Genomic DNA, 15156 nt, shown 5'->3' with positions numbered 1-15156 from the left:
CATGCTGGGATGGCTAGACCTTAAACCAGGAAGATTAGACAGGCCTACAATGTATATGTATGTGGGTACATGTGTGTGTGGACATTTGTGTGCGTGTAAGCGTGTGCAAGAAGAATACAGGAATACACATCTGCAGTAAAGACTCAGAAGGCACTAAAACGGTAATTTTATAGGGCCTCGATTAGACTCTGTTACCCTCAGAGGTATATGCATTCTCAGGAGAGTTTAGTATTAAATCATACCAAAAGGTTACAGAGTATCAGGTTAGACTTTCCTGCAAGAGCAGCATAAACACGGAAAAAGCACAAAATCCAGAAAAAAAATTGCCAGCATTGAGGGTTTATCATGCTGCATTTTACCATATAGTGGTGGAAAAGAGAGGTTTGATCAATAGTTGGTATGAAATGTAATGCTGTATAAAATATTCATAAATGGTGTTAAGACATCAACTAATTGTTTTTTTGTCTGCTTTACCTTGATAAAAAAACAAAAAACAATAATCAACATTTTATGGAGGACATTAGAAATGTAAGTAAACTTACCGTTTGAGATGAAATTTCAAAGATTGTGACAATTTTAAATATAACAGGGAGAGGGGGGTTACGTTAGTTGTTGGATTAACAAAATTGTTTTCAGTTAGTGTTAATGATCACTGTATCTTCTGACAAATTAGACAACAAAGCATTTTCAAAAATATTAAAAATATGATTTTATTATTGTTAAATGCTTGGTGAAAATGATAAAAGACTGGCTCCCAACATAGTTTAGACCCATGGGCAACTTGTTCCACAAGGGCCACTATGGGTGCAGGTTTTCGTACCAAATGATCCAGTAAAGACTGTTTAACTAATGAGTTCTCTGCAGAAACAAAAAGTATCGGACTGCAATCCACTGATTTCACTTTGAGGACATCAAATTGGTGAAAAGGTGTCCTCTTGATGGGTTGGAATGAAAACCCACATTCCCTGCAGCCCTTCGTGTAATAGTTTGCCCTTCCCACATACACCAATAGTATCCTGCTCTTATTTTCTTTTTAACGGAAAACTGCGAGAGTTTAACATTGATTAACATTATGTCGCATCCTCTCCTTGGTTACGGCTGTCCTCGGTTCAAATCCAGGTTACGTCCACCTGTGTGGAGTTTGCTTGTTCTCCCCGGGTCTTTGTGGGTTTTCTCCGTGTGTTCCGGTTTCCTCCCACATTCCAAAAACATGCATGGTAGGCTGATTGGACACTCTAAATTGCCCATAGGTATTGGTGTGTGTGCATGGTTGCATGGTCTTCTTGTGCCCTGCGATCGGCTGACCACCGATTTAGGCTCCAGCACCTCCCGCGATCCTAATGATTCGGAAACGGTTCAAAAAATGATTTTAGTAAAGTTTTCTTCAAGGTCGGACTCTTGAAGAGAAGAGTGTTGTCTGAAAAAAATATAGCTTATCGGCTTGCTTTAGAAAGTTTAAAGCAAGACTAGAAACCCACAGGCCACTGAAAGACGGATAAAGCTCTAACCGACAATGAGAATTTGAATTCCATCGCTTCAACTTGGAGAGTTTTGGACTGAAAGACACGCAAAAACTTGTATTCGCTTTTAATAAAAATAATGAAATATTGTCCAAATGAAGTGAAATTAAAAGCAAAAATTCAACAGAGATGTCCTTTACCCTATTTGAATACATACGGCACAGAAAGAAATGCGTACGTAGGAGAATGTGATGATTTTCCTGCCATTCAAAGAGGCTGTTAAGGCCTCCATTATGTCGCATCCTCTCCTTGGTTACGGCTCCTCTTCGCTAATAGATCCTCTCCACAATAAAAGCCAGTAAGGCTGCTGTCAGCGCCAGCCCGACCCCCAGCCTCTTTAATAGCTCCCGGTCCACACTGTAAGACCCAATCAACAAAACAGAGGAAGACATAGAAGAAGGACCTTGGACACCATTTGCCATCTGCTCCTGTGAATGAAGCATACACAGAGAAAAGAGCTTTTCAACATCCTCTTTGGCAACAAAAGAATGTTAATTTCTCCACAAGGAAGCAGAGGGACCCTCTGCTAAAAGTTTGCAGATGGAATGAAGTTGACTTGAGGGTCGGGTGATAACCAGCTGCAGAATTTTACATGCGAGAAACTTGTGTGGTTGAAAGGCTGTTGCTTCTCTTCAGCAGATAAAGTAATATTAAATCACATATGCACTGTTGTTTTCATTTTTTTATTCAGTCATCTATACACGCAATGTATTTTTCATGTAAAATTATTTTTAAAAAAATACAAAAAACATTAACAGTAATCGTAATAAATGTTAGAACAGTTGTTTTCTTTCACAATTGCTTTCACCTTATGTCTATCTCCATCTGCTGCCTCAAGCAATGCTGTTTAATTTGAGGAAAAACTAACATGATAATGAACCAAATATGGTGCCTTGTAGATGAATGCAATGTATGTGAAAACAGCTGTTAGTTTCTAAATAAATGAGAAATATAACTTAGCGTAATTAATCTATGAAGCTGTATAGTAAGGAAGACATTTTAGGTGATAATCAAATATTCTTAGCCGTCCATCTGCTGAATTAAGGTTGATGTTGACAATGTGCCATGATGGGATGTGTGAAAGATCAATATGGAGAAGGAAAAGCAATACAGAATTGATTGTGATGTTAAGTTGCTTTTCTATCAGTTCCATCTAAGGTTAAGAAAACAACCGTAGCTCTACTATTATTAGTATGGAAATTTCAAAAGCATCTAGTGCCTTGGGGCCCAGACATGGGAACTTTTTTTTTTGATGTTACTGAAATGTAGAAATATCTCTTTTCTTTTCAGTTTAAGGAAATCAGCTCAGGAAGAGGCTATTGATCTCAAAACAAATAAGAACTTCTACATGACCTTGAGGTGGTCCGTGTCCATCTCCTCCTGCCTGACTGTTGATAAAATACCTTATCACCAGCAGGATAGATTATGCAGAAGGATATTGAGTAATTGATCTGTGGCTTTCTTGAACAACCTTTCATCAAATTCGCAAGAGACAAAGTCGTAAGCTTTTTATATTTATCAAAGGTGCATCGACTTGTTCCGCTCTTTGAAGACTTTGCAGCACAACCATCATATATTTGGAAGATTATCATTGGGTGAACGTGCCCAAAGTCTGTTTTACCATTAAACCAAGTCTGGCATGTTCAGACAATTTTACAAAATAATGATTTTCTTGCACGATTTAGTCTGCCTACACATAATCCCCATATAATAAATAAATAAAAACTGAGAACAATCTTCCAAAGTTGTGAATAAAGTATACAGAATTTCTTGGCCAACCAAATGCACTTTTGACCCCCAAGAACCAACAATTATGCATATGTACAGCTTGTTATAGTGGACGCCCACACGTGTTGCATGAGCATGATTGTGTGAGCCTGCTACGCAGCCCTCATCCAACACATACACACGCCTATCCTCCAGTCTTCTCTACTATCTTTTGCCGGTGCCCCCTTCACACTCTAGTCTTTTGGCGTGCACAATACTGGAGGGATACAATAACCACCAACGCTTATGTGACACATCCATTAGTGGATTACTATTGGCTGTGGACAATAGCAGTAACACGGCGAAAGTCTAGATCACACATTCAAGTTTGGCTCACTGCAAGGCAGGATTACCTGATGGTAAAACTAATACTTTCTTGTTGCGACAGATAGACAATAGAAATGTCTTAATAGTAGTCTTGTCAAATATTTGTTAGCTATATGTATCTAATATATATTTATATATTAATATATACTTATATTAATATATACTTATATTAATATATACTTATATTAATATATACTTACATATAATATATTTATATACATAATATATATTTATATATAAAATAATTTCCTATTGCGAGAGAATAAGGCATGTCCAAATTTACAGACAAGCATCCGAGTAGCAGTATAACCACACTTTTGATTGAAATGGGTGGAAGTTTAATCTCCCTGTGGTTGTGATACATACCTGTCAACTGGTACGTTCTCGCCGTAATTGGTACAACTGAAAGCCCATTTTTATATTGGTACGCTGTACACATGAAAATGGTACGCTAAACGGTGATTTTGAGAAACGCATGTCTGCCAAGTGATATATGTACCGGCGCCTCTGATTGGCTAAAAAAAAAAGATCATGATAAACATTTCGTTTTGTAACACTTTCACCATGTGATTTCCGTTTCCTGTTCCCTTGATTTTTTACAAAAAAGTAAAGTGGTAAGATTTTCCATGTATTTATACATATATGTAAGGGCGAAAACAAAATTTGGTAAGATCACAAATGGTTCGAGGTTGACAGGTATGGTGATATATCGCAACCGTTTTCGTGCGGTGTAATTGAGCCTTGAGTGCAAGCCTTCCAGAAGCAACCACGCCCATCTTGAAACACCCATCCTTTTTCATAACGTAAAAAAGGACTCACCAAAGTAAAAGGATATTTAGCTGTTGCTTTGTAAAAGGAAACCATACAACAAGACAACTTTCATATCAGCATATCCACTTTCATATCAGCATTCTCAAAAGGAAAATGTGTGGTATTTAGAGCTATTTCTTTTTTCTAAAAGCGAAAGGAGAAAAAGCCAAAAAACAGACATAAGTTGCATATTAAGAAAAGAGCTGCTGCAAAATTGTGTTGTCAAACAAAAATAAAATAGAATTCTGGACATCTTCACAAAGAAAAATGCCAAATAAGGCAGGTAAACGACATTAAGGAATAAATGTCTAGACCAAGAAAAAAGAAACCGACAGACAAAACATCATCTATCAATTGTGTCAGGCCCAAATATACTACTACTACCTTCATCTTCATCTGTCTATTGAGCTGTCTTTCTCAAGATGTCATTTAACAACAGGGTGCCAGAATGGAGACTGGACAGTGTACTCTAAAATCTATTACTAGTTTGGAGGATAAGGGCAAATCGAAGTGGCAGTGGGTACATGTCAGCACAGTGGGAGTGGAAAAGAGTGGAGAAAAACTGGGAGAATGCCTCAAGAAAAGATATAGGAACCTTTGTGTGACACTTGACCACCACGTGCACATGCACATGTGTGTACAGCATGGGTTTGCTCTGCTCTCAGCAGGGTGAAACACAGCAAGCATAATCATCTCCGAAAAACTCTTTGACTGTGGACCGCCACGGTTAAAATAATCTGAAAGACTGAAATGGTACTTTTGTCCCTCCCTACTGCAATTCTACACCAGCATCACGAGAAAGAAGAAACAATGCACAGTGGTCACATTTCTCACATGATCCCCACCAGCTGTTGATGTCACTCAAGACACAAATGAAGTTTTGTGTGAGCGCGCGTGTAAAAAGATACTGGAACAGGCTGTTGAGTCAGGAGTGACAAAACCACAGGGACAATTACAATGAACTGCCAGTCAGTCTATCAATAGACAAAAACACAAATGGCAAAAGTATATGAAAAATCTGCCAAAGAATCTAAAAACAGTATAAATGGAAGCGATAACTAATAAAACCATACAGAGATTGAGAAAAGGGTCAAATTCACTTGTAAAATCACTTTATATTACTAATTCTGAATATTTGATGTATATATATATATATATATATATATATATATATATATATATATATATATATATATATATATATATATATATATATATATATATATATATATATATATATATATATATATATATATATATTATATTATACACACAATAAAAATAGCCGCCTTTGCCCAATTATGCAACCACAAGGGAGCTTACAGATGGACTACATAAAATGTTTAACGACCGTCTTCATGAAATACAGTGAAACTTCATTTGTGTAACTGAGGACCATGCAAACACATGCTGGGCACATGAAGACCACTAACAGACAGGAAATATAGATTGTAGCAGATGGTTTTAGGGAGTAAAGCTGAACTGAGTTACTATTACTTCCAAGACATCCTTAAAACTGTGTAATGTCAAAGAGGATATTTGGTTGAAATACTGAAAAGCAGACATTATTAATATGTTGATGGTGTAATAATATATCTAGTATTACCATTTTGGTTTCTCAAAGGACAGGCCATGTAATAACATTTGACACGCCAAATGAATTGCTTGAAATAACTACCCCTGCTGCTTTGAAGACAAAACAAAGCTGTGCTCTGAGAGAAAAGAGTCAGACAGAGGCCAAACACAAACTAACTGACATTTCTAGAAAAAAAATCTTAAAAATAGATGAGTACATTGTAGCAGTTTGGTTGAATACGTTTTTTTCATTTGCTATCAAGGAAAAGTTCTTTAGTGACTTTTTTTTTAAACTTCCTCTCTGTCTTGTTTTTCCCCTTATTTTTGTTGTCTTGTGGAGGGACCAGAGCTGTTTTCTTGTCCTATCATCTATTCTGTGAGTTTCCTAGAGAAGGTATGCTGTGAAAAGAGCTGATTATTACTAGATGGCACTCATGCTGCCTTTGCTGTCTGCTGAGCTCTCTATCTACCTTGCTGTCTTTCTTTCTTGCCTCCGTTTTGTTGTCTCCTGGTTCCCTTCTATCATTTAATTTCATCTGAGGATGAGGACTGGTGAAGATACTTTCTATCTTTTTTTCTTTACCATGCTGTCCAGTGCTTTCACTGCTATTGTGTCCCACTAAAAGACTCATTACAGTCCTTCCTCTTTCCACAGCAAAGTGCTCTTTCTGTGAAAGAAGAGTTGACAGACGGCTGAGAGAGGGAGACCGAGAACAAAGAACAGCTAAATTTTAAGGTACTCTCATTGCTCTCAAACCTTGATTTTTTTTAGTGGAATAAAATGGAAAATACACTTAAAACACATCCAATAGTCACCTCTGCTGTAATATAAGACTATACCCAGCACTTATCATGTAAAAAATGAGTCAAATGATTTTGAAACAACAGCATATGCAGCATGTTCTTAACAATCTGTTGCCAATGAAGATGAACCTTTTTGGCAATGTGTGTGCAAAAAAAAATTGACACCTCATGACACCTTCCGTCAGCTACAAAATTAGCCTATCATTGATTGTCGCATGCATTTGTGCATCATCTCATACACAAACAAACATACAGCAATACAGTAGACAGACACTTTCACTACTCCGAAATAATTGCCAAGCATTGATTCAGGCGTATTTGCTCAACAAATGCACATCTGTATGGAAACTGGCTAGTGTACAATCATTTCTCTTTGTGGCCTCAAAATGACAGACGTCTCACTTTGTTCTACTGTGAGCGGCGAGACATGAAAGACCTTGGACGGTTGATCAGCCTTTCCAATCAGTTGGCGCTATCATCGTGCAAACTATCATGCACCTTTGATGCATCACCCAATCTCGCTCCCCTTTTATTCTCCTGTTTTTTTCTTCTTTTCACTGCCAAAAGCCTGTAATTTTAAGATTGCGAGATGTGGGTGAAAGTATAATCATTCACTCCTGTCCCAAAAGCGCACATACATTACTTGTACACACACGTGTACACACACCAACCCTCTCGCAAAATTACCCCCCACACCCCCGAATGCACAAACACACCTGAGTAGGTCCTAGATGTGTGATTGTTAATAGAAAGTCTTGTTGTATCTATGTACGGCAGGCAAATCAATGTAAACATGCTGAAGACAACATGTAGAGATGTATACAACTATGGTAGAGACATAAAAATACTATATACAGATTAAAATACACATTATGGTGGATTTTCAGACATACCGGAAAAGACTACATAGTTTCGACGTGAATTTTGTTGGTTTTCTGTATTTCCAAAGGTCGATCAAATACTCAAAATGTCACTCTAACTGACAAGGAAGGTAAAAAAAAAAAAAACTGGCCTTTACATCATCAAAAGATTTGCTGGAGATTATTCAGGCAAGAATTGCCAGAGATTTTTTAGGGTAAAGTATATGCTTTAAAAAATTATATGATGTGCTATGTTATGTGTATGAAACTGTTAGCAAGTTCAGCATAGTGTGAAATAGTCCACTGGCATTGTGCAAGGAAGTCCGTGGCCTGTTTACATGCATAACCAAATTTAGAAGTGCTGAAGAAACAGCATTTTAGGAAGTAAACAGCAAGGCATTTGGTCCACGAGTACTCCGCAAAAAAGCCTTGACTTTGCTTATCTTAAGGATGAAAACTAAAATGTTGATTGCCGTAAAAAGTACGTACAAGTCCTTCATGGGGTGAAATCCTGTCTGTAATTTGAAATATCAATTAGGGGAAGAAGGGATACGATTAATACCCCGTTTTCAAGTATCACAAAGCTTTTTAAATACAAGTGTACACATTCAAAAATAGTTAAAAAATATGGAGTACAGGATAATATAGAGTTGTGTGAAATATATATAATGTATAAAATATATCTGATTGAAAAAAAGTGTAATTTTGCAAAAATCAAAAGACTTTTTTATTAAATTATTAATTAATTATTTGTGTAGGTTTTATTTTTCTTCTTAATTTACGTTCCTACTGAACAACTGTACTGGTGTTCCCTTACAAGATTTATGAGAATGGAAAGCAGCATTCCTTTACCTTATAAGAAAAAACCTGGCAGAAATTATTCAACCGATATATAGCAATATATGTATATGCTCAATAATTAAAGGGTATATGTTGAAAGCTTACAACATATTGATGAGATTAATAAGTGGGGGATGTGTGTGTGTGTCTTAGGGGAGGAAGGTATAGCCTTTATCAGGCAACTTTAAAAGGTCTTTACCACTGAACTTTTCCTCGCAGAGTGGCATTTTGCTCATCTTAAAGTGAATTCCTTCTCACTATTCCAAGTTTTGTTCTACCATCCATTTCCTTTTCTTTCTCACTCGACTTGTCTTCCCTTGATCGCTGCGACCCCTTTGACTCTGTTCTCTGCCTTGCTTCTCTAGCTGTCTGGCAGTAAAGGTTGATGGAGTGTGAAATTAGAAAGTGTATCATATTCTGCTCTGTGGTTCAAAGTCTTGAGCTATAAGCTACAGCTAGTCACAGTGAAAAATAACATGCACTGGAACAGATACATTAACATGGTGTTTTTTTGCATGTCTCTGCAAGCCTATGCATGCGTGCAAGTCAGTCCTTGTTTGTGTCTGCTTGCGTGTGTTTGTGCGTGTCAGTCTATGCACTCATAACCTAACTTAGATGACTTATCAATGACACATTGGTTTTTTCGCAGTTTGGAACATGAGCAAGTACTAAGAACTTTTTTATTTGTAGCTTATTTTGTCATGTCTGTTAACATTGCCTGAAATCGGAAGTGACAAGTCCCTACTCTCGTTTTTCCAGAAACAAAATAAAACAATGGAATGAACACCTTCCGAATACAAGTGTTGACAAAATATCTTGGTAAATAACTAATATTGATTCTCTCTAATTTTAGTGCATTTTGACCAGATTTTATATTGTTTCCTCCACATACAAAATGTATTTATTGACCTCTTGTCGTACTTAGGTTGATATGGTCAGTGCAACCAGACTGAGCATCTAGATTTTACTCAGTTTCTCAATTTTTTAAAACAACAAAATGCTATTGTGCATTAAGAAATTCATGTAAATGCTAATGTGGCAATGACTGAATATATACTGTATATTATTTCAATTATTTTACAATTATAACAAAATTAATACTAAATAGTACATGATTGAATAGTATAGTGTGTGTGTGTAAATGTGTTTACCTGCAACAGTCCAGACACTTCACCTTTTTGAAGTGGGATAGCGATGGAGGGAGTGAAAGGTTTACTGTCTTCTACTGGTCGTCCTTTCAGAAAGTGTTTTCCTGCCTCGTAGATGTCTACTTCAATCATTTTGCCCTTGAACTCTAAACTTTTGGGCACAAGAACCTGCAAAAAATAAATCATCCTCAATCAACTAATGCCTCACAAGTATTACGCGTTCATAAATACATCATCTGTAAATGTAATTCTGGACAGTGCTCTGCTTCTGAATTTAATGAAATCTAATGTGGGACACAAATAAAGGACATCATATTATTGTGTTTGTACTTCGAGTTTGCATATTATCCCCTTGCACTTTAATGTAAAAAAAGTTATTTAAATTCCTACATTTTAATATTTATTTCTTGAAAGTACTATAAGCAGAGGAGCAAGATAGTTGTACTCTATTAAATATCAAAGTCAAAGTAAAAATTATGGAAAGCATGTGTGACTTGCGTAGTGTCACAATTATGCTCGGCTCAGTGCTATTATGTCAGTCTTTATCCGGTGGCTGGAACACGATAGGCAGGGAAAAGAAGGCCACGGCCTCTACCAGTCAGTGCCACACCTGCCTAATCTTCACACCTGCTGCTCACCACAGAGGGTAAGTGTGTGTGTGTGTGTGTATGTGTGTGTGTGTATGTGTGTATGGTCAAAAGCAAGCAGGCAGCAAACTGAGAGGGATGAAACAGTAGATGTGGAGGAGGAAAGCGACATTGTGCATGTAGGTGAGGGTCATTTAAGGTCCATTAAAGGAAGATTAAATGATGAAAGAGCTTTTTATATACCGTTGGAAATTCCCACCTTGACCCACCCCACCTCCTTTACACAAGCTGGTGAGGTAGCTGCCAATTATAATTCCGAGGTTAGATAGCCATCTGATTGGTGTTAAAGTGAGACTGAGTGATTTGTTCACACTCATTTTCTACCCTTCCCTTCAACTACCCACCCTTCCCTTTTCCACATCAATTTCATTGCCCCTACTTCCCCACTTACCTGACCTTTGACCTTTCCTTGTTCACCCACTGCACCCATTCCTCAGAGTTCAGCACACGGTGGTTTCAATTATGATCCAATGGATAGATTGAAAAATCCAATGGAAAGTCTGATGTTACAACCAAACTATTCCAATCTTTAGTATCCCACAAAATACATAATACAAACTATTTACTACTATTGTTTGACAGTACCAAAATATAAACACTGATATTCATGAAATAGGATATTTAACTATATATATATATATATGATCTATTTTGATAACAACAATCTGCAAAGGTTTAAAGGTTAGTATAAACATTAACAAGTGGGACAAAAAAAACAATATTCTTAAACATTAAAGACACCTTCATGAGCAGATAAGCAACTGTGAAAAGGGTTTATTTCACCAATTGGTGAAAGAAGTTGCAAGCAGAGTTCATACTGTGTAGAAATGCAGAAGAGGAAAGCAAGAAGGAGCAAGGAAGTCGGGGGCGTGTGGGGATCGGGGGTGGGGGCACGGTTCTAATTCACCGCCCCCCTGCTAATAAAAAGCATAGCTTCAAACATGTTTCTGATGATAGTTAAAGCGCGAAGGAAATTGATTTATTTGAAGATGTTTTAATGTTAATTTTTCACAGGTTCAGAGAGGTTCTTTGAAGACACTTTCAATGAACAGCTGTGCGTGTTGGATGGAATGTTCATGTCTTTAGGGCTGATGTTCCAACATTTGAAGAAAAATAAAGCAAAAAAAGTCTTACTGCCAAGTGCCACCGTAGGGTGTGTTTGCACATTTGTGAGAGTGTCTGATATTCCAGCAAACCTACTTTATTCAGTAGATGAGCTTAAGCTCCTGGCACCTTACTGTGAGAACGCGTGTGACACACAGAGCAAAGCCCCTCATCAGATTTGTTAAATATGACAACTAGGAAGAACTGAATTAACAACATAAATGAAATCTAATATTTAGGCAACAGGAGGGGAACATTGCATTTCTTTGCAGCTCACTCACAATATCAAAGCGTGTGCCAAAACGAATTCTGAATTATTTGTTTAGCTTGATCAAAAACATTTGTGATCTTCAATATGATATAAATAAGAGAGATGCCTTACCTGCTCATAAAACTTGTTGTGAGCCACATAAAATTGGGAATCAAAGGACTCCTCTGTCACCAAAACATGTTGTCTTTCCCCCACCTAAACACAAATATGCAAAAATTACATATTACAGCATATTCTTCCTATGCACGATCAATTGTGGTAATATTAAACCAGACATGATTACAAAATGTCTTCTTTTTATTTCACCATTTCCTTCCTATATTTTTAACATCCTTGCCATTTGTTAGAACACAAAACATTTCTTAGAAACACTTTATATATACACGAGTGTTACAGTCTAACAGCTGATTGAAAACATTTTTCCACATTTTCATTTCAAGTATTAACCTACACAAAGTGAGTTTATTACATTGCATGTTCACGCTCATTATAATCTTTATTCAACCAAAGTTTTCCTCTTCAGTTTTCATAGCACATTAGCATTTAATTAACAATCTCAAGGCTCTAAGGCCACTTGAATTTCAGTGCCTTGGCTAAGAACTTCCTGCAGTATTCATTCCTGGCCCTTAGAAAATGAAAAACATGGATGAAAGCAGTATGGGGTGGCAAGGCTGCAAATGAATAGCAGTAAAGGTTTATTCAAGATACCAGCAAATCAAGGCAAGGCCGCTTTGCAATGCACAATTCCTTCAACTGAACTATTCAGTCAGCCTTAGAGTAAAGAAATATAATGGTTTGAGGAGTGTGCCCCAGCACAGAAAGGCCCTGCAAAGTGTAAAGTATGTCACTAAATCATAAACATAATTTTGTGAATATGAAATGTTGCTTGTGATTTTCTAACTCTGCTTAAAAGATATTTTTGGGGATTTGTATTTGACTTGGCATGGAATTAACTCCAATGACTAAAGGTTCATAAAAATTATAATTATGCAAAAACAGATCAAGGATACTAGTTATACAATTTTAAGCCAGGAATGATTATTAGCCATGAAGTGAATCAAAGGAATAAATTATGGAAATACATTCGTATTAATATTGTTCGTGAAGTTTCCCCATTGCTTGGATAGTCTTTTTACAGAGCGAGATTACTTATCAACAAATGCATCTTGATACTGTTTGAAATGAGCATTAAAGCAATGATTGATCAAATTCCAGGCAATCTATCTTCCAAGCCTTTAGAAGTCATGTTGTTAACACTTTATTTCCGCAGACATCTGTGCTCACTTCCTCCCTTCCCTTTTTAGTCTATAACATCAAATCCTATTTCTGGAAGTAACTTTACAACATATGTGTTCCAACACAGCCACCACCTGTAAAATCATGCTGACAAGCTCCAAAAAAGCATAAATAAATCAGAGTTCAGCAAACAAAGCACATTTCTAGGACTGCAACCACTTTGATCTTGAACAAGGTAAGAAAAATGTATGGACAGTAGCACCTATAGTTTATGGGTTATAAATCGTTTAGAAATTGCTTCTGCCCATTTGAATCGGTCCTTTTTCATAACGAAGCGGCATATTTATCTATGTCTTTCGGTGCCAAATTTACTGTGACCGGTACTTATTTGCATGCAAAATAATATAACTTTAGCCTTTCTGCTATAGAGCACTCATCTTTAAACTCATGTTTACCCAATCTGTTGAGAAGCAGCCCGCCAAACAGCATGTCTTTGCATAGCCAGTTTTAATTTATATCAACATCCACAAGACAACATCCCGTGGTACATGGTAGATCCACAACAGATTTATGGGATCATGAGTTTAATTGCTAATTAATCCACATCATAACACGAGTAATGACAGCGACGTGTCTTTGAATGTGTAATCGATGTTTTTTTTATCTGTGTCAAAAATAAAGGAGCAAGTCACTTAATTCATATCCATATTCCCTTGCCAACTTCTTGGGATTTTAAGCAATGTAAATGAACAGCTGATGAAAAAACATTCTAAGAGATGTCTGGAACGCTATCAAAAGTTTGGGGTCAACAGACAGTTTTGTATTTGCCATTAAAATTTTTATTTTTATTTATAAAATGAATTGGAAAAATAAGTGGAACAAATTCCAACAAATGAAGATGTTTATTTTAAATTATATTCACCTCATCTCAACCATTTTGGACTGTTGTGGAGTACCTTGATATACTATGGCAACCAAGAAGTGCCTACTTACTTCAACAAATTAACAGCTAAAATGCCAAAGGTCTGTTGAAAAAGCTCATTTATAAATGTAAAAATCAATATTTCTAAAATTTTCAATGTCTTCACAACATTTGCGATTCATTTTGAAAATCGGGTTTACTCATGGTTTCCCTCATGAAAAAAATAATTGTCCAGGTTCCCGACCACCAACTTTTGAACGATATTGTTAGAAAAAAGTAACCATAATGCAAGCTAACAAAAGAAAATACTTTTAGAGAATTGGTAAATTTCTTACACTACACTACAATATTACCACTTTGGTTTAATTTTTTTTTTTCTGTCTTAAAAAAAATAAACAAATAAGGATTATGGTACTGCACACCCAGAATACAGCATTCTCCATGAATGACCCACACATTTTTATTTCTTCTCACATCTCTATATTTCATTATACAGCCCTTATCTCCCCAATGCACACTTTCATATTACTGTGTTACATTGTAATATTTACACACACAGCAGACATTGTTAAGTATTTGATGGGCATTCCTCCTGTCAAGCCAATGCAAATTTACTACATACATAAAAATCAACAGCCGTGCGCTCCGTTCAAACTCCACTCAGCATGACTCTATTTAGACGAGTATAACAGCCATTGTGAAAGTGAAAATATAGAGTAGGTTTTATTTGAAAATGAGTAAATATACTCTAAATGCAAAATCATTTCGTTATCAAGATCAACCCAGTTGAGTGGTTTAAAGTCTCAGTTAAATATTTCAATTATAGCAAACGATAACATATCCCAAAGTAGAAGTGGAAAACAGATTGTCCCAAACTGTAGCCCGAACAGGGAATTAATATTATCATTACAGTGTATTAAGTTTAGAGAGGTCCTATCACAAGTTACTTTCACTATTGGCCAAAGAAAGAAAAATACAGATGTTTAATATTATAAAAAAGTATACATTTTCTTTTTATCATTGACTTATGGGAGAGTGTGTTTGTGTATGATTGTGTGCAATACTTGCGAGGAACCAGCCTTTAGTGTTCGAGAAACTATGTTTACAACTGCTGCATCAATCAGCAGTAGGCCGTGATTGTCAGGCTGATTGTTCATTATGTATACGTGGGCCTGGATGCTTTGAGCGGAGTGTGTGTCTAAGGGAGAATGAACGGTGGAATAAGTAAGTGAACGTGTAATGCACAGATCTATACAGTCCCATTACTCTATAATTGAGGACGGAAATAATGCGTGGCAATAGGCATTGTGATTATGATTACTGGA

The 15156-nt window shown here is 36.5% G+C and overlaps 1 protein-coding gene across 2 annotated transcripts in view; it reads right to left on the bottom strand.

Moving 5' to 3' along the window:
* Positions 1-1572: 1572 nt before the first annotated feature.
* cdkal1 (CDK5 regulatory subunit associated protein 1-like 1) overlaps positions 1573-15156 on the bottom strand; it is a 100172-nt gene continuing 86588 nt past the window's right edge. For both annotated transcript variants that reach the window (XM_077720930.1, XM_077720931.1), the window contains exons 13-15: positions 11785-11868; positions 9655-9819; positions 1573-1948 (exon numbers count right to left, since the gene is read on the bottom strand). In XM_077720930.1, the coding sequence (XP_077577056.1) occupies positions 1790-1948; positions 9655-9819; positions 11785-11868 (408 nt within the window). In that variant the 3' untranslated portion in view covers positions 1573-1789. The remainder of the gene's footprint in view (positions 1949-9654; positions 9820-11784; positions 11869-15156) is intronic.

Source organism: Stigmatopora nigra, chromosome 7, assembly GCF_051989575.1.
Source record: "Stigmatopora nigra isolate UIUO_SnigA chromosome 7, RoL_Snig_1.1, whole genome shotgun sequence".
Classification (NCBI taxonomy): Eukaryota; Metazoa; Chordata; class Actinopteri; order Syngnathiformes; family Syngnathidae; genus Stigmatopora; species Stigmatopora nigra.
This window is presented reverse-complemented; position numbering and strand designations above follow the sequence as displayed.